Source organism: Lynx canadensis, chromosome C1 (genome assembly GCF_007474595.2).
Source record: "Lynx canadensis isolate LIC74 chromosome C1, mLynCan4.pri.v2, whole genome shotgun sequence".
Classification (NCBI taxonomy): Eukaryota; Metazoa; Chordata; class Mammalia; order Carnivora; family Felidae; genus Lynx; species Lynx canadensis.
The window spans coordinates 30,839,911-30,859,695 of record NC_044310.1 but is presented as its reverse complement, the minus strand read 5'-3'; the positions used below and the strand labels follow the sequence as shown (position 1 = coordinate 30,859,695).

Genomic DNA, 19,785 nt, shown 5'->3' with positions numbered 1-19,785 from the left:
GGTCTCAAGAATGACCCACTCCCCACACTGGGAATGAACACTTGGTATCAGTCTCTTGTGACTGTGGTGTGACCCACACACCCTTTCTGGAGAGCTGAGAGCCAGAAACAAGGTGATTCCATCAGTTTCTACCACACCGTGCATCCTCATACAAGCAGCCAGCCTGTTTTATCTTTTACATCTAGATCATTCTATTCTGTCTCCCATACGGACTACCAAATCTATCTCACTCTCCTGTCTAAGAACCTACAATGACCCATTTCCAACAATATGGTATGACCTTTAAGGCCCTTCATTACATGACATCAGTCTACTCTTCTGGGCCCTTCTTCTGACACTTTCTTTGAAATACCCCAGAAAAGTAACTGAAACAAGATGACTAGAACTATGTAGGAAGATACTTAAATGTGGACTGTGCAAAAATGGAGATAATGACTTCAATTAAAAAAAAATTTTTTTTGGGGGGCGCCTGGGTGGCGCAGTCGGTTAAGCGTCCGACTTCAGCCAGGTCACGATCTCGCGGTCCGTGAGTTCGAGCCCCGCGTCGGGCTCTGGGCTGATGGCCCGGAGCCTGGAGCCTGTTTCCGATTCTGTGTCTCCCTCTCTCTCTGCCCCTCCCCCGTTCATGCTCTGTCTCTCTCTGTCCCAAAAATAAATAAACGTTGAAAAAAAAAATTAAAAAAAAAAATTTTTTTTAAAGCAGTCTCCTATCCAACATGGGGCTCAAACTCAGGACCCCGATATCAAGAGTCACATTCTCCACTGACAGAGTCAGCCAGGTGCCTTGAGACTTTGACTTTATTTAAAAGATTGCATGGAACTCTTTAAGCAGCATAGTGAACAAACTCCTCACCTGCACTAACAGATAATGCATACTTGGTAACTTCCGTCTGTTCTGTTCACCACATCATGAATTTTTTTTTAATGTTTATTTATTTTTGAGACAGAGCATGAACAGGGGAGGGTCAGAGAGAGAAGGAGACACAGAATCTGAAACAGGCTCCAGGCTCTGAGCTGTCAGCACAGAGCCTGACGTGGGGCTCGAACTCACAGACCGCGAGATCATGACCTGAGCCGAAGTTGGACGCCCAACTGACTGAGCCACCCGGGCGCCCCCACCACATCATGAGTTAAAAAAAAAAATGTAATGTTTACTTATTTTGAGAGAGAGAGGGAGGGAGACAGAGAGAGACAGTGTATGAACAGGGGAGGGGCAGGAAGAGAGGGAGACACAGGATCTGAAGCAAGCTCTAGGCTCTGAGCTGTCAGCATGCACTGACATGAACTCACGAACCATGAGATCATGACCTGAGCCGAAGTTGGATGATTCACCGATTGAGCCACCCAGGCGCCCCACCACATCATCAATTAAAGCTGATCTGAGGATGAAGTTAGTGTGTCTTACCCTGAAGCCCAAATCCTTCATTGTAGCTTAGAAAATAGCCAGTGCTTTAGCCATCCTGAAACTCTCCTTCTCCAGCCAAGCCACCCCCTTTTTATATGGCTCTGTGGTGATTCACCAGCAGAAATACCTTCCATTTCATTGTCTGCCTATGTAACCCTTTATGGGACTACTCAGATGTCACTTCTTCTGCAAAGCCTTTCCTGGCCCTACCTTGTATTTACTAACCTGTTTTTACACTGAGTACACTATGCTGTGAGGTCTCATTTTACAGAGGTTGCATTTTAATGCCAGTGCACTGGAAAAAACTTATGATCAAAATTACCCTTGGAAATCCCTTAGGAAGATGCCAGCTTGGGAGATTGTTATATCGTATCCTGTTGAACAGCACAGCCAGTTTTTCTCCAGGATGGCCATAAATCACTGCTGCTTTGTTTGCCCAAGTATTTCATTTGGGTGGCAGAGAGTTGCAAAGTATTTCAATGACTGTAATCACATTTATTGTGGCAAAAATGCACACACTATAAGGCTTGGGGAATCTGAGACCCACCCACTGAGGGGATGATTTACTACCATCCCTCCCTCCGTGGGCCCTCCTTCCGATGGGGGGGGGGGCACACCCATCAAGTGAAATGGCAGGTAGGTGCCTCCTTCCCTCCCTGCCTAGATGGGATTCACATAGGAGAATTCAGCTAAGTTCAAGTTGGTATAACCCCACTGTATCACATATAACTACTTGTTCTGAAATTAACTGCCCAACCAGCCAAACTGGGTGCTCCTGAAGCACTCAGGACAGATTCCCAAGGGTTATAATGCTTAGCCCAGATTAAGTATCAATAAAAGTTGGATAAAATTATAGTGTCCTTTATGTCCACCCCACCCTTGTCCACCTCTGAGTAATTAATGAACACAGATTCCCAGGCCACATTATTTACCTTTAGACCAAACACCAGCACAAGAGCCAGCCTACCTCTACAGGACAGTCCACACCATTGCCCTTCAACAGCACTTTCTTGCTGTTTTTATCGTATCCAATCCAACCTCTTCAGCGTGGAACCCAAGGTTGCATCCCTGACCCACTTTCCCTTCTTTTCCCATCCCACATATTCCGGTTTGGTCATCCTTGTCCCAATATGCCTGTTTATGGTCTCCAGCCTACCAAGTGACATCAGTATCTCAGAGACATTTTTAACGACGACTATACCCCACATTACCCCACCGCACACGTCAGTAGAAGCTGGGCCCTAGTGAATAGAGAGCCCGTCCTTGCAGGGTAATTTCAATATAGTTCTCTATCTTTATTGATATACCACCACACACATGAGGGAAAAAACAGTGCTTTTCTGGAAGAGATTGGAGTCCGTCACATTTCAGATGTGGAAGTAAATCCTGATGCGGGCAAGGGACTCTGGCAGTCAGAGCAGCTGCAGTAGGGCTCAGAGGAGCAATCCCTCTTCGTGGCAGTTTTGTGGGAAATGATCATCCCCTCCAGGTCCTTCACTTTGTTTTCCACCGTCTGAAGTTTTTTCAAAATTCTCTCTTGCAGACCCAAGGACAGGAAGAAGTTATTGTCTTGACCCGGGAGAGCGTTCCCTTCTGGGTTGACCAGCAAAGCCTGAAAAAAATCTGTGCTCTTCTTGTAAAGTTTGTAGAGTGTGATGATAAACAACAATATTTTCTAAAATAAAACAACAGAAGTTGAACGTTACTTGTTTATTCGCACGAATGCCTCAGTTTACTAACAGAATCAAAACAAAAACCTAACAGTAACAATAATCCCTCATCCCTACGCCAAGGCTTCTGTTTAACAAAACACCTTCACATCTTTTTTGTCTTTTGATCTTTACCACAAAACAGTGATACGCAGGTCAGGGATTATTATTTGCATTTAATTAGTGAAGATGATAATAATAGATATCATTTACTAAAAATTTGTCACAGGCAGGGATCTGTGCTAGGAGGGCGTTTTGCCTATGCATGACCTGTTTATGTAGAAAAAAACCAGAACTGGGTAGCCATTTAAATACCTTCCAGTTTGGACCCTGCCATTGTCCAAGGTCGTATACTTGGGAATGGTAGAGCCAGGACTGAAACCCAGGAATTCTGATTTCCGTGTAGGTTCCCTCAGGACACAGTGGTCTGAAAAACTAGGTTTCCTGGTCCTGGGGGAAAAATTTTTTTTTTTTTTCAATTTAGCCTACCTTAACTTTTTAAAAAAAAAATTTTTTTTTAACGTTTATTTATTTTTGAGACAGAGAGAGACAGAGCATGAACGGGGGAGGGTCAGAGACAGGGAGACACAGAATCTGAAACAGGCTCCAGGCTCTGAGCTGTCAGCACAGAGCCTGACGCGGGGCTCGAACCCACGGACCACGAGATCATGACCTGAGCCGATGTTGGCCGCTTAACTGGCTGAGACACCCAGGCGCCCCTGGGGGAAAATTTTTAATGATCTAGGATAGATTCCTGTCAGGATAAAAAAAAAACCAAACAACCAATCATCTTTCTTCCTTGTTATGATAACTGGCCCTGTTTATTGAGTACTTACTGCGTGCTGAGCTTTACATACACAGTATCTCCTTTAACCCTCACTACCACTCTTAAGAGAGGCACTGTTAGCAAACCCATCCTACAGATAAAGGAAAGTGGGGTTTTGGAGGCTGGTTGCTGTCAGTCAACACAGCAAGCGACAGAACCAAGGTTTGAGCCCCCGCGGTCAGACTCCAAAGCCCTTGCTGTTAACCACTTGTTATACTACCTCTTTTTCTTGGCTGAGGTGTCCGGAGGGCTGCGGGTTCATCTAATTGAGCTGAACATTAACCAGACAAGAGCAGAACCCAGAATTATAGAAAACAGTTTGGGTTTTTGGCCTTATATTCTTCTATTAGCTAACTGAAGTGCATGTATACACACATATCCCTGTTGGGGATTTACGTTAGTTAGATTACATTAAATGAGATTTTGGAGATTTGAATTTGGCATCCTAAACGTTGGGTTCAAATCTCAGATTTGCCAGTTTTTACAGTCTATGTCAACTTGGTTCAGTGATAACCAAGTTCGCTTGCCTACAAAATGGAGGTGATAATGAAAATGAAACCTCTATATGAAAACAACCTCTATCCACTTCATGTTATTGTTGGGATTCTAAAAACATTTTGACTAGGGGCTTCTGGGTGGCTCAGTCAGTTAAGTGTCTGACTCTTGGCTGTGGCTCAAGTCATGATCTCACGGTTCATGGGTTCTGCTTGGGATCCTCTCTCCTTCTCTCTCTGCCCCTCCCCCGAGCACACTTTCGCACACACATTCTCTCTCTCATATAAACTTAAAAAAAATTGGGGGGATCCTGGCTGGCTCAGTTGGTTAAGTGTCAGACTCCTGATTTCAGTTCAGGTCATGATCTCATGGTTTATGGGTTAGAGTCCCCCATTGGGCTCTGCTGACAGGCAGAGTCTGCTTAGGATTCTCTCTCTCCCTCTCTCTCTGCCCCTCCCCTGCTCTCTCTCTCAGAAACAAATAAACATTAAAAAAAAAAAAGAAAGCATTTTGACTACCTTGTAAATATAGCTATTATTGCTGGTGATAAAACTATGAAGTTATTATTATTGGTGATTAGAAGTATGTAAAATCCTCAATGTTTCTTACAATCCCAGCCAATTATGCTCCTATTCCCCAGAAGAATCCCTGTTTATTGAGTCTGATATTGTTGGGTTTTTTTCAATGATTTATTTATTTATTTATGTATGTATGTATGTGTGTGTGTGTGTGTGTGTGTGTGTGTGTGTGAGAGAGAGCGAGCATGAGCAGGCAGGGGTGGGGGGCAGAGAGAGAGGGAGACAGGATCTGAAGCAGGCTCTGTGCTCTCAGCGGAAAGCCTAACGTGAGGCTCAGACTCATGAACAGCAAGATCATGACCCGAGCCGATGTCAGATGCTCAACTGACTGAGCCAGCGAGGTGCCCAAGCCTGATATTGTGAAAACAAAGAAATAATGAAAATATCGGTGCCTAATGAATATACATGCCTTGACATCAGGTACAGAGCAATGTCACAGTAAGAACGCAAAGCCAAACCCAAGATCCCAATTATCCTTGCCATGCCTATTCTATGAAAAGGTACCCCCCCCCCCCATGGGGCGCCTGGGTGGCGCAGTCGGTTAAGCGTCCGACTTCAGCCAGGTCACGATCTCGCGGTCCGTGAGTTCGAGCCCCGCGTCGGGCTCTGGGCTGATTGCTCAGAGCCTGGAGCCTGTTTCTGATTCTGTGTCTCCCTCTCTCTCTGCCCCTCCCCCGTTCATGCTCTGTCTCTCTCTGTCCCCAAAATAAATAAACGTTGAAAAAAAAAAAAAAAAAAAAAAAAAAAAAAAAAAAAAAAAAAAAGAAAAGGTACCCCTAATGGTGTCAGGCACATAGTAAAAACTCAAAGATGAATATGTGATCAAATAAGTTTGAGGTTAAGCTGCCTTCTCAGTTTATAAGCTTGTTTCATCTGTTTTATTCTAAAACAGGCCAAAAACCACTGTGAGAGAGAGAGCGCTTTATGCTCGAAACCTAACTGGCAAAAGTTTTTAAGGATAACCTAGTTTCAACCAATTTCAGAGATTAGGGTTCATCCTTTCCTCATCTGCATGGTCTTAGAATACAGGTATAGCAGCAATGCGGGAGAGAACTAACCAAGTTTCAATTTCTAACTATTTAAATTCCTCTGGAACAAAAGAGTATGACCTGAATTGACCGAACACTTCGTTTCCATAAGATATATACTCCTACTCCCAACAAAAGCAAAAAAGAAATCCCCAGGATAACTTGCACAATTGGAGCAAGGGTATCTAGTACTCCAAAATTTGTTTGCTGAGGTGGACTAGTCTCTCCCAGAAGAGTTGCTTGTAGCCACTTCCTTATTGAGCTCAGAGAGAGATATTCTACGAGGTTGTCCCAGACAGAAGATGAGGACAAAGATGTTGACATTTTAGTAAGACAGCAGCTCCTGGAACTACATGTGCAGAGGCTTCAGGAACCTAGATATGGGCTAGGGAGCGTGGCCTTGGAGCTGAGGTGTTCTGGAGCCATTGTGAACTGTACATTGTGATGTCACTGTTTCAAAGGTCAGCTTGCTTCCCACTCACCCGGTGAACTTTCTCACTCAGAACCAACCAGCTACTGGCCTGGATTTTCGGTTCAGTCATACTGCTTTCTCTGATCTTTGGCAAGTTCTAGCTCTAGCCCAGCACTGTCCAATCGAACTTTCTGCAATGATGGGAATATTCTATATCTGCTCTGTCCGATGTGAATAGTGTGGCCAAGGAATTGGATTTTACATTTTATTTAATTATAACTAGATAAATTTAATTATTTAGCCAATGTGGCTAGCGGTCACTTTCTTGGGGAGTGTAGATATAAAACGCTTCCAACAATACACTGAAGAGACAGCAATTATTAACTGAGGTTAAGTGGAGATTTGAGGATCTAAAGAAAGTTTTCCTGAAGAGTGAATAGTTTGCTCTTTAGGGATTAGGTAAATGTGGAGGGGGGATATTACTGGATCATTTTGTAGCATTCCCTTTTTTCACATGTCACTATTGTTTAGAAATTGTGATCTTTGGGAAGACTTTAAACATATTTGAGCCTCATTTTGCTCATCTCTTTACAGATGGGAATGCCACATCTTTTGCAAGGTTTATGTTAGAAACAAATGATATCATTTTCTAAACACTTGGTAAACAGTAGCGTGTTGTACAATAACTTAAATCACATGTTATCAAAACAATTATTTATTGGCTACTACCTATGTATTTTCAGCAAGGAGGTATGAAAATACAAAATGTATGGTCTGTACCTAAAAAACTTACATGAAAAGAGTTCACACACAAGCGTATGAACTGTGAGATCAATTGTGAAGACAGCCAAGAATCCAAAAGTGGGTTTGCACCAAGAAGAGGGAGAGGCAGAAAAAGGAAGAAAAGGGGTCAGTTATGACAATTTTTGGAAAAATATTGTGTGATGCTATTCCAATCTGCTCGTTCTGGTCGAAAGGACAGCAAGAGGGAGGCCTGGTAGAGGCAAGAACTGTTTTGTTCTTGCAAGAAGGGGAGGTAAGGCAAGTTGCTTGAGGTGCCAGAGACACATCCAGAAGACGGAGTCCAGAGTGCCGTTGGAAATGTACTTGCGTCAGGATGAAATGATCTACTGGTTCAGGAGTGACTGCTATTGATGTTAAACCCACAGTCTCCTAGTGACTGAACGCAAAATCTTTTCTAGCAAGGAATAAAAGGGACTCAGATAAGACTTTGGATTTGGCTATTAAAGGTTAAAATAGGTCAGAAACTATTAAAGAATGCCAATCAGAAACTTTTTGGAGAAAGATAGGGCTGTGACAACTAAATCATTGCTTGAGAATCTCTATACTAGCTTAGACCCCCTGTTACATGGCACCTCTCACTTTGCTTTCAAAGCACTTAACACAATTATAGTTATTTGTGAAATTTTTGGTTTCACATCTGTCTTTCCTATTATCAACTTGAAGACAGGGACCATGTCCCTTTTATTGACTACTGTATCCCTAGGGCTTGGCACATAGGAGAAGTCTAAATATTAAGTGAGGGGTGCCTGGGTGGCTCAGTCTGTTAAGTGTCCAACTTCAGCTCAGGTCATGATCGCACGGTTCATGAGTTCAAGCCCCGCATTGGGCTCTGTGCTGACAGCTCAGAGCCTGGAGCCTGCTTCAGATTCTTTCTCTCCTTCTCTCTCTGCCCTTCCCCTGCTCACACTCTTTCTTTCTCAAAAATAAACATTAAAAACTTTTTAAAATAAAATATTAGATTGGGGCGCCTGGGTGGCGCAGTCGGTTAAGCGTCCGACTTCAGCCAGGTCGCGATCTCGCGGTCCGTGAGTTCGAGCCCCGCGTCAGGCTCTGGGCTGATGGCTCAGAGCCTGGAGCCTGTTTCCGATTCTGTGTCTCCCTCTCTCTCTGCCCCTCCCCCGTTCATGTTCTGTCTCTCTCTGTCCCAAAAATAAATAAACGTTGAAAAAAAAATTAAAAAAATAAAAAAATAAAAAAAAAAAAATATTAGATGAATGCAAAGTCCCCTGGAAGAATTCAAAATATCTTTATGGCCTACACTGTTCATTCATCAAGTGCCTATTACCGTATCTGTGCGCTTGTTTGGGTAGAATCCTTTTATTTTTATTTTTATTTTTTTAAGTTTATTTGAGAGAGAGAGAGGGAAAGAGAGAGAGAAAGTGGGGGAGGGGCAGAGGGAGAGGAAGAGAGAGAGAATCCCAAGCAGGCTCCACACTGTTAGCTTATATCCCGCTGCAGGGCTGGAACTCACAAACCATAGATAATGACCTGAGTCGAACTTGAGTTGGATGCTTAACTGACTGAGCCACCCAGGTGCCCCTGGATAGAATCTTTATAGAGTAACTGTTAAGAGGATAGGCGTTTGGGAATACAATGGATCTGGGTTAAAACTTTTGGCTCTCCTATTCACTAACCTTGTTACCTTGAGCAAATTACTTAACTCAAGCCTTAATACCTTGTGACGTGGGGTAACTTTTACCTTGTAGGCCTAGAGTGAGAAGTTGAAAATTTGTGTAAAAGAATAAGCTACCCATAGAGGTAAGTGCAACTATTATTTGTAGTGACATTTACAAATGCAAGGTATTGTAAATCTCCATAGTATAACATACCTTAAAAGAACCTAGTCCAGGGGCACCTGGGTGGCTCAGTCGGTTGAGCGTCCGACTCCGGTTCAGGTCATGATCTCGCAGTTCGTGAGTTCAAGCCCCGCGTCGGGCTCTGTGCTGACAGCTCGGAGCCTGGAGCCTGCTTCGGATTCTGTGTCTCCTTCTCTCTCTGCCCCTTCCCTGCTCATGCTCTGTCTCTGTCTCTCAAAAATGAATAATACATGTTAAAAAAAATTAAAAAGAACCTAGTCCAAAAACCCATTTATAGTTTGACTCCCTTCTTAGACACCTGAACATATCCAAAGATGAATTATCACTATGCAAGACATCTCAGCCCACATTTTTAATTTTTTTAATTTGTTTTTTAATTTTTTTAAAATGTTTATTTATTTTTGAGACAGAGAGAGACAGAGCATGAATGGGGGAGGGTCAGAGAGAGGGAGACACAGAATCTGAATCAGGCTCCAGGCTCTGAGCTGTCAGCACAGAGCCTGACGCGGGGCTCGAACTCACGGACCGAGAGATCATGACCTGAGCCGAAGTCGGCCGCTTAACTGACTGAGCCACCCAGGCGCCCCCCACATTTAATTTTTTAATTTTAAATATTTACTTTTGAGAGACAGAGGGACAGAGCATGCCAGCTGAGCTGTCAGCACAGAGTCCGACGCGAGGCTTGAAGTCACCAGCCGTGAGATCATGACCTGAGCTGAAGTCAGACACTCAACCGACTGATCCACCAGGCACCCCTCAGCCCACCTTTAGATAGTGTCATCCATCCATCTATCTACTGGGCCAGCCATCAGTCACTTCCACATCAGACTGTATTAAGACTTTTTGACTTACATGCTGCAATTTATGAATCACGCAGTGCCTACTTTTAAACCTTCAAAAGGTTCTTCATTGACTTTCAAACAAAATCTGAAATCTAGAAGCTAGTTACTTGGCACTAAGATATGGTTGCTGCTTACCTATCTATCCAACCTTCTCTCTTTTCCCTTTCCCATTTTTTCTCTCAGCATGAGCTATACCAGACTTGTCAAGGTCATGAACACACCACAAAGCCTTTCCACACAACAGGATTATCCTCTCTGGATAATTCCTATTGATTCTTCAGGTTTCAGTTCAAACATGGCTTCCTCAAGGAAGCTCTTCCTGGCCTTTTTTGTTTTTTGGTGGGGGGGGGGGGGAGGCTATCGCAGCCACAGATTCTTCTGTAGCACTTTATGTAGTGTTTTGTTTATTCTCTTCTTTACTAGACTCTAATCACCATGATGCAGGAAACTCACTGCCTCATGTTCATCGCTCAGGAGCTAGCAGATAGTATGTGCTTAGTGAATACTTGGCTATAGCTTTCCTGTACCTCCAGTCTTCTTTTCCAGGCTAAACCTGTCGAATACAGGTGTACAGGTTTTTAAATCTCCTGACTATCCTGCTTCCCTTCCTCAAAGTGGTTCAGACCTCCAAAAGCAGTCTGTCACAGAATCTATTCGTGCAGGTATAGACCAAGCAGGTCAGACTAAGGCAGGCCCCTCTTTCCAGACTCAGCTCTACATAATGGGAGGCTTTGCCTCTGAGTCAGCATATAAAACCAGGGGTATCACAGTTTATTGTGGGGTGGCAGGTGGGGAGAAGGGATTGGGCAACCTTTCAGAAGTTTCTCTCTGAGAGAAACATGGACTTTTTAACAGTTTACAAATTACTCACTGAAACCATATGAACCAGTTTTCCTTTTTCCTCAAATGAGAAAATGTCAATAATAGATGTATGATTGGCATTGGATTTGCATGACCTTTTACTTACATTTCAAACTTTATTCTCCATTATTCACTTTTACAAACCATATACTCAGTTTAATTACAGAGCTAGGGTGTTTTTGGGACTTTAAATACCACCTGCAACCTTCTAATATTCTTCCTTCACATTAACTTCCCCTCCCTGATACCTTCCGTCAGATGAGATTGGAAACTAGGCTCCACCTATTCCTAGCTTTTATCAGCTAGGCAAAACACTTTATTTCTATCTTTTTAGTTGCCAAATAAGGGTAACTGTACCTACTTCATGAACTTACGAAAATTCAACAAGATAATTTTATGTAAAGTGCTTTAAAAAAGTGCAATTACCCTGAATTCTCACAGTGCTTTCCACTTTGTATTCTAGGCCACTGCTTCTCAAATTTTTCTGTGCCTATGAAACATCTGGAGATCGATCTTACTAAAATGCGATTTGGGTCCAGAAGCTCTGGAGTGGGACCTGACATTCTCCATCTCTAACAAGCTCCAGGTGATGCCCACGCTGCTGGTTCACTTACCACACTTTACAACGTTTAAAGCTACCCCAGCCCTCACATGAAAGCTCCACACCGCCAGATGCCTTGATAAATTTACTTTACATTTTTATCTTTTAAAGCATCTGAAACCATCACTCAATATGTGTGCACTTAAATATTTGGTTAATAACTATGACTATGTCCTTGGCAGTGCAGGGCAGAAGTAGGCAACCTGGGACTAAGAGACGATAGGTTTGGGATGGAATACTGTGAATACTAATCAAAAACTTTCTTTTCCTTCATTTCCCACTCCACTCTCTCACACGTGTTCATCAACATGGGGAAACACTGAAGTAAGAGAATTCTGGGTAAAAGGACAGAATGAAAGTGTCTGGTACTCTGAACTTCTACCCATTATTTAGGGGGCATTCTTGACTTTAAAAGGGCTTTGAAAACAAAGTCAATACTACCAGGTTTGTGCTAGCATTGGGACAAATCCCAAAGACACATCAAGTAAAAATGACAGTATGGAAAGCTAGAAAAATAACTGTCCGACCTTCTGTATTATCATAGAACTACACATGCTGGGTTTGACATAAAACGTGGTCTTATTAAAAAGTCAAATAAAGATGCTCCAACTGGAATAGAAAATAATCTTAGGATGAACCATTTAGGCTTGTACTTGAAGCAAACTTTCAATAGCGTTCAACTAGGGTTTGGTTCCACTACAAACGGACCTACTTGGCCCTTTCTGGGGGTAGAAATTAGGAGTGGTCGAATGGATGTAGTTCAGTCTTAAGCAAATTAGCAATCTTCTCTTGTTCTGGGCTAAAAATGAAGCCGCCAGCTGTTTCTCATGCTCAGATCACAGAAAGTGACCTGTCAAAATATCCCATACCTCTTCACTTTATAGGTGAGGAAACTGAAGCCCACAGAAACTAGCTAAAGGTCCCAAGGAGTCAGTAGTAGCCTCAGCCTCTAAGGTGTTCCACTGTCCACTGTTTCTGCCATTTTTTTCTTTCAACAGATGCTTATTTGAGAACCCTATGGTTACCTACTAGGATCTGAACCAAGAAAGCACTCAGGCATTGTGTGTCCATGTGTGTGTGTGTGTGTGTGTGTGTGTGTGTGTGTGTGTGTGTGTTCTAGAGGTCAGAGAAAAGGTCTTAAAATCCTAACGACAGACATAAGAAAGGGATATTAGGAGTGTCTGAGTCACTTCATTGCTAGCTGATGAAACTCACTGAGAACTTCACAAGAACAGAGAATAAAGCTGCTGTATTTATAAGAACACACTGCTTTGTCATTAGACATACAGGGCTCATAGTCCACTGAGGTTCAACACATCCAAAGACCAAGCTCACCTTGGCTTTCCATCCTCTTCCCCAAAATTCATTTCTTCCTTTTGTATTCCAACCTCAACTGGACGCATCACTACTAAATCGGTTTTGCTCAAAACGTTTTTTTCACCATCCAACCCTCTCTTTAAATTTCATCTCCTCTTCCTTGTGCTCCAACTGATAGTATAAACTCTCATCAGGTTTGCCTCAGTTACTTCAACAGTCTTAATATCTACTGTTTCCATTCTCAGCCTCTCAAATCACAATCATTTTAAGACATCTACAAATTGTTATTAATTTAACATTGCAATTAACGTCATGTTATTTTGTTCAAATCCTTTAAAGCCTCTCAGCTGCCTACGGACTCGAGTCCAAACTCAATAGCATTCATGGTTGGGTCCTTGCCCATCGATCTCTACAGTCATCTCATCCACCCCAGTGCTTCCCTTTCATTGCAGCCTACCACATTCTTTGTAAGTCCCTGGAAACATGACTGCATCCATCTATGCCCTTCATGTTCTCCTTGGTATTCTTTCTATCTGGACAGCCGCCGGGCATCCTCTTTTGGGAGCTATCTTGACCCTCAGAGCTAATTACTCAATTTCAGAATTTTCTCTACACAAAAACTCTATGACAACAGTCATTCAGAAAGAAACTTGATCTGAATGGTTTGGTTAATAAGAAACGAGAAACTACTGGGGTAAAATATAAGTGCACATTCCAGAAAATGCCCAGTGCAGTTTCAGTTAGTGTATGGTATGAAAACTCATTATGAGTAAACAAGAAATGGGTGAAAAATTGTAATTTATTGAAACTCAACTCAAAAAATATAAGATGCTGTAGTGTACAATATATTACACAAAGCACCCTCAGGTGCACATTCAAGTCAAGTAAGAACTCCATATCCCTTTCCCTAGCCCTCCCACCCTGGGATCTTAGTATTTGTTCCATATACAATCATGCACACTTAATTTGAAAAAGGAAGCCCCAATATATTTTGATGTATTAATTAGCACCAAACAAGAGTACAGTTCCATTTCTTTTTTTAATAAACAAAAACAAAAACAAAAAACCCCAATCAATAAACCAACTGGAGAGCTAATGGACTCAGCCAATACTGCTGACATAGATATTATACATTCATGTAAATACACAGCCTATTCTACCCTAAACAATGGTGTGGCTGGTTCGCAGCCTTTGTTCAAATTGGCAATTGTCCCCATGTTGCAGTGTTGGAGCCAGTCTGTTTCTAAAACAAAATTGCTATTTAGGAACTTCCTACACAAAGCTCATCTGTCTTTTTTGTTGGAAACAAGTCTAAAATTGGTGTGGAAAACTTAGATCTTTCAAGGACAACCACTGGCCGAAGATAATGAAGCTGTTTTAAGGCAAGCTCTCCACAGTCTGTTAATGCTTTGTCCAATACAACCCTCAGGTTTTCCAAGGAAGGAACTGTTGTTGTCTCAGCTACTATCAAAGGTGGGATTGCAGTCAGGTTCTCATGAATTGCAGAGTCACTGGAAGAATGAGGTATGTCAACTTCAGGGTCATTGTCATTCACCATATTATTTGCCATAACACTCCCTGTTAAGTCATTACTGGGTTGTGAAGAATTATTTAATGTTAAGTGCTCCGAAGGTTCCCAATCATCAAAATCGTCTTCTTTCTCTTCACTTTCCTGAATAAATTTCAGAAATGAAGATTCAAATCCCATAGGTTTATAAGTCTTCAAATCAAATGACCTGGGCTGCGGATGTTTCCTAAAATTCTCTTTTGGAACAGGGGTTGAATTTTTTACAGTGTTTTCTTGCCCTGAACTTGGCTGCCCAGTTTCTGAGTCTTTGATCCTTGGTAAAGGCAGCTGGAAACTCGTGAAGTAAGTCCCACTCTCAGTCCCACTAGGATTAGGTATGGAATTTTCTATTTTACAAGGAGGAGGCTGAACTATATTACATTGTTCCAAAGAAGTGGTTTCTGAACTATGGTTACATTTCAAAGTTCCTCTGTAGAGGAGAGTATCTGCATCAAAAACTGGTTTGCTTTCTGTACATCCTTTCTGACCTCCATCCCTTTCGCCTGGATGAAGGGAATCTGTGTTCTGGACAGGCACGCTGTCACCTGGGGAATGGCCGTGCTTTGTGTGCTCTGATTCACAGCTATTTTCTTCTTTCTTTATATAGGGCTCTGCTTCAGAAGGGGGCTCCTCCTTAATTTTGGTACCATACTTCACACAAACGACCAGGTTTTCCATCTGTTGCTCTAAGTAGGCACTACTCATCTGATGGGTGCGTTTATAATGCCTCACTATGCTGCTTTCCAACTTCACCACAGATAAGCATCCTTGAACCATGCAGGGGTACTGTGTGTGCTCAGACTGTTCCACACACATATGGAGGGCTTCAGCTCTTGTTTTAAAACTAATCGGAGCCTTCTTTTCTTTGATTAAACTACATTTTTTAGCCTTAGCATTAAATGATCTCCTGGTAGTCTGATGTTCATGCCCCTGAGTGAGAGCTGTCGGACACACCTTTTCACTCCTCAGTAGCCTTTCATTTGCCACTTTCTGACTTCTAAATAGATCATCGTAATAGTCCTTATGTCGGTAATATACATGTTGAGAATAATTACTGCGATGGGTGAAAATCTGGCCACAGCCATTAAGATCACAATGAATTTCATATTCTGAATGTATTTCTCCTTCAATATTATGCTGTTCCATCAAGTGGTGCTTCAACTTGCTGAATGTATAAAAAACAGCAGGGCACTGAGGCTGGTTACAGGAAAACCTTGCTGCAGATTCAGCTTCGGAAAGCACTTTAGGCTCTTCAATATGATCTAGGTTATGAGAGTCACTACAGTGCTTAGCAAGAGCTTTGGAACACAGGAAGCGTTTGTTACATTCCTTGTATTTGCAAGCAAATATCTTTTTACATTTGACAAGTTCCCTTTTGGTTCTTGCTTTGTCTTTTTCTAAACATAATTGTTCTTTGTTGTACTGATGTACAGTTCTGTAATGACGAATCAAGCCTTTTAGATTAGTGAAGGAGGAGTTGCAAGTTTTATGGATACAATGGAATGGTTTGTGGTACTTATTCAAAATATAGCAGAGGTTTCCTTTAGCAACAGTCCTCCTGCTACCTCTTCCCTCTCGTCCTTCTCGTTCTTCTCTATGGCTACCCATGGGTGATGAAATATCAGATGTTTTACTTTCTGTTTCTTCACAAGACGACTCCAAATCTGTTTCTGAACTGCATTCATCCTTTTTAGAGTGACAGTGTGGCTTCTCAGAGTTACTGCTGGGGTCACCACCGAGTTCTGTAGAGCAATCACCTTTCAATCTGTCTACTGAGCATGGGCCTTCATGATCACATTTTTCATTATCTAGTAGTTTGTGAGTGACTCTGTCACTGCCAATTTGATGTTTATTTTTATAATGAATCCTAAGGTGTGTTTTTCTTGTAAATGACCTTTGGCAAATATGACACTGGAATGGGGAATACCGATGTTGAAACATGGTTAACTGAAGGACTTTTTCTTTTGAGTAATTGTGTTTTTTAAGATAATGCATTAACAAAGCCTCTCTGGTCACAAATTCATATTTGCATCCTTGAAGCTCACAGAAAAAAGGCTTAGCTGCCAACTGTGCAAGGTACTGACTTGGCATGTTCTCGTCTTGATTCTGAAAATTAAGGTCGGAGATAGTAGGTGAAACCGACTGAAGAGACTTAGCACCACTGGATGGGTACCCCTGCAATGACCCTGAGAATGATCCATGCGTTATTGAGTTTTTCAAGCTTAAATGTTTCAAGCGTAACAGAAGTTCCAACATGGTATCCTCTGTACACGGCCTCTTAGAAGCACAGATAGAAGCTTCTGAGGAATAACCTTGATATTCTCGTTTGCATTTAGTATGAATATTGTGGTCTAGACCTTCATCTGGGGAGTCACTGTTTGTATCTGAACTGGGTTTAGGTTCTGCATCAAACTTTTCAGTTGCTTGATTGTGTTCATTACCCCCACAGGGAAAGAGATCTTTTGTCTTTATCTTTTTGGGTTTGAAGTGGTACGGATGGACCTTGCGGAGATGCTTTTGCATCCCTCTTGCATTTTTGTACGTGGAACCACAGCCATCAAAACCACAGGTGAACTTAGTCCCATCAAAGCAAACTGCCACATTGGAACATTTCTCTTTTAAATTGGAGGGCACAAAGACTTTCTCATGAGATAATAATATATCCTGCATTTCCGAGTGATCCAGTGTATCAATTAACTCTTCATTCATGGAAGCTGAAGAGCTATGACTTAACTGATCACTAGAATTACTGTCACTGTTTTCTTTCAGATTTTCTGCAGTTTCTATTTGAGAACTAGCTGATCCGGCACAGAAAAGAAGATCCTCGGGTAAATGTGATTTATCAGTTTGGTCAAGTAGATGGGGCTGATCAATACAATCTTGCTTTTCACCTGGTGCAGCCTCCTCAAGTTTCACCGATTTCTTCACATCTCCATTTGAACTTTCAACATTATGCATTGAGAGGTGATCCTGGTATTCAATTTTGGAATAATAGAATTTTTTACAGCCAACAAAGTTGCATGTGTAAGATGCATCCCTAAAGTGTTGTGCTTCATGGTGGTAAAGCTGTCCCAAGTCACTGAAAACAATATTACAGCCATTTAATTCACATTTATAACGCAGATCATCATGTTTTTGTTTATGGTTAAGTAGTTCATTCACTGATCCGAACCTTGCATAGCAATCTATAGATACACACATATAAGGTTGAGGACCACAATGCACTTGTTCATGCTCCCGCAGGTGAAAAGCAGACATGAAATGTCGTCGACAATAAGTACACTTCTCTCTTCTATTTTTCATATCCAAGTAGTGCTTGGCATTTTCATCATTATTTTGGTGTTCAGCTTTAAGATGCACACTTAAGTATTTAAACTGCTTAAATACTCGGGAACAGTCTGTGCCAGGACATGGGTACAAATCTCTGTCTTGCAGGTGGCAATCTTCTAATTTGCTGAATGTGACGTATTCATGAGACTCTCCTTTGGCTTGTTCATCCAATGATTGGTTTTGCTCCAGGGTTGCAGAGGGGCTCTTGGGACAAATTCCCTTCTGAGAGCCTTTCAACAGTAATTTCTTTCTAGAACGGTCCCTTCTGCTTGGTGGCATTTTAACATGCTCCATCACATGAGGAACAAAAATTTCTTTTCTCTTGAATTTTTTAATACAAACTGGACAGGTGTAAATTCCATCTTCCATATGCATCTTAGAATGATGAAGAATCCTGGCCTCTATACATTCCCGCTTACACAACAAACAGAAAAATTTATACTGAAGCCACCTCTGGTATCTTTCAGAAGAACCAATGGGTTTTTTGTCTCTTTTCTCCTTATGCTGATCTGTCAAATCTCTTCTTCTATATTGTTTATCTTCTTTACCTTCCTCATAGTCACTGAGAAATGACTCTAAAACGTCTGTGTCATTAATAGACATTTCATAGCCACTTAGATCATCATCAGAATCTGAGGCCTCTTGTCCTAGCAGTTGGTGGCAGTGTCGTTTTAAAGTTTTCCAGTCCCAAAATTCAGGATCAAAAGGCCAGTGGGCCTTTAAAGCTAGTAAGAGCTCACATCGGAGAGAATTTGGAACTGGTGCATTTTCTTCATCAAATTTTTGATCTGGTTGCAGATACAGTTCTTCCAACATATTAAATCCATCCAAACTAGGTTCAATTAAGAATTCTGTAAGCTGACAGGCTCGTCTGACCTCTAAATCTTCTGGTAAAAGACAAGCAATTGTTTTGCAAACTGATGCCTTCATTTCCTCATCCTCGCTTGATCTGAGTTGAAGAGCTCTGACACATAGTAAAATTGACACTCCGAGACCAGTGTCTTGTGCCTGCAAGACAAACAGGGGTGGGGGGGGGGAGTTATTACTTTTTCATTATGAAGTATTACCTAACTTTCACTGGTAAGATACATACTTCTCGAACCTTTTAGTGTTCTTAAATTTATCTTTAAACTTTCTTCCTCCAAGTTACATTTAGATCCTTCTCCTTTTTAATTTTTAATTTTTTTTTCAACGTTTATTTATTTTTGGGACAGAGAGAGACAGAGCATGAACAGGGGAGGGGCAGAGAGAGAGGGAGACACAGAATCGGAAACAGGCTCCAGGCTCTGAGCCATCAGCCCAGAGCCTGACGCGGGGCTCGAACTCACGGACCGCGAGATCGTGACCTGGCTGAAGTCGGACGCTTAACCGACTGCGCCACCCAGGCGCCCCTCCTTTTTAATTTTTTTTTTTTTACATTTTTTTTTTTCAACGTTTATTTATTTTTGGGACAGAGAGAGACAGAGCATGAATGGGGGAGGGGCAGAGAGAGGGAGAGACAGAATCGGAAACAGGCTCCAGGCTCTGAGCCATCAGCCCAGAGCCTGACGCGGGGCTCGAACTCACGGACCGCGAGATCGTGACCTGGCTGAAGTCGGACGCTCAACCGACTGCGCCACCCAGGCGCCCCTCCTTTTTAATTTTTAAAATGATTTATTTTTGAGAAAGAGCGAGAGCGAGCATGAGTGGGGGAGGGGCAGGCAGAGAGAGAGAGAGAGAGAGAGAGAGAGGAAGACACAGAATCCAAAGCAGGCTCCAGGCTCTGAACAGTCAGCTTAAAAGCCCAACCTGGGGCTTAGACCCACGAGCCTTGAGATGATGATCTGAGTCGAAGATGAACACTTAACCGACTGAGCCACTCAGGTGCTCCAATTCTTTTTGCCTCAACAAGCAAAGAAAGGACTGGATTAGATGTTACAATGTACATTTATAGTGTCCAACTTTACAAGACACTGCCTATTAAAGCACTGTCTAACCCTCAAGGAATTTATTTATATGCCAAATGTATAAATAATAAAGGTACATGAATTCAAAGGAAATCAGGATAAATAAGGTCACTGAAGGATTCAAAAAAAGAATTGTCTTAAGCTGGTTAAGAAGGACAGGGCTTAAATAAATGGGTGAAAAAGGAAACAGCTGTATAAAACTCGATTTAAGAAATTCAACTGTCATGAACAGCTGCGTGTTTTCAAA

The 19,785-nt window shown here is 42.1% G+C and overlaps 2 protein-coding genes across 2 annotated transcripts in view; both read right to left on the bottom strand.

Annotated features, from left to right (window-relative positions):
* Positions 1-2,716: 2,716 nt before the first annotated feature.
* On the bottom strand, positions 2,717-6,365 carry TMCO2 (transmembrane and coiled-coil domains 2). Its single transcript, XM_030327524.1, has 2 exons — positions 6,123-6,365; positions 2,717-3,080 (listed from the first exon to the last, which is right to left on the bottom strand). Exons 1-2 carry the CDS (start codon positions 6,363-6,365, stop codon positions 2,766-2,768), a joined length of 558 nt encoding a protein of 185 aa, XP_030183384.1. The 3' UTR covers positions 2,717-2,765.
* A 7,111-nt stretch (positions 6,366-13,476) lies between these two features.
* The window catches only part of RLF (RLF zinc finger), an 87,163-nt gene continuing 80,854 nt past the window's right edge, over positions 13,477-19,785 (bottom strand). Inside the window, exon 8 of the mRNA XM_030324371.1 lies at positions 13,477-18,600. Coding sequence (XP_030180231.1) covers positions 13,957-18,600 — 4,644 coding nt within the window. The 3' untranslated portion in view covers positions 13,477-13,956. The remainder of the gene's footprint in view (positions 18,601-19,785) is intronic.

Bases quoted from the DNA above. Each gene is read 5' to 3' on its own strand.
- TMCO2 (XM_030327524.1), bottom strand. From the start codon at position 6,365: ATGTCAACATCTTTGTCCTCATCTTCTGTCTGGGACAACCTCGTAGAA. The intron at 3,081-6,122 runs GTCATACTCTTT...GTTTTATTTTAG, and splicing joins GAAGTGTTCGGTCAATTCAG to AAAATATTGTTGTTTATCAT.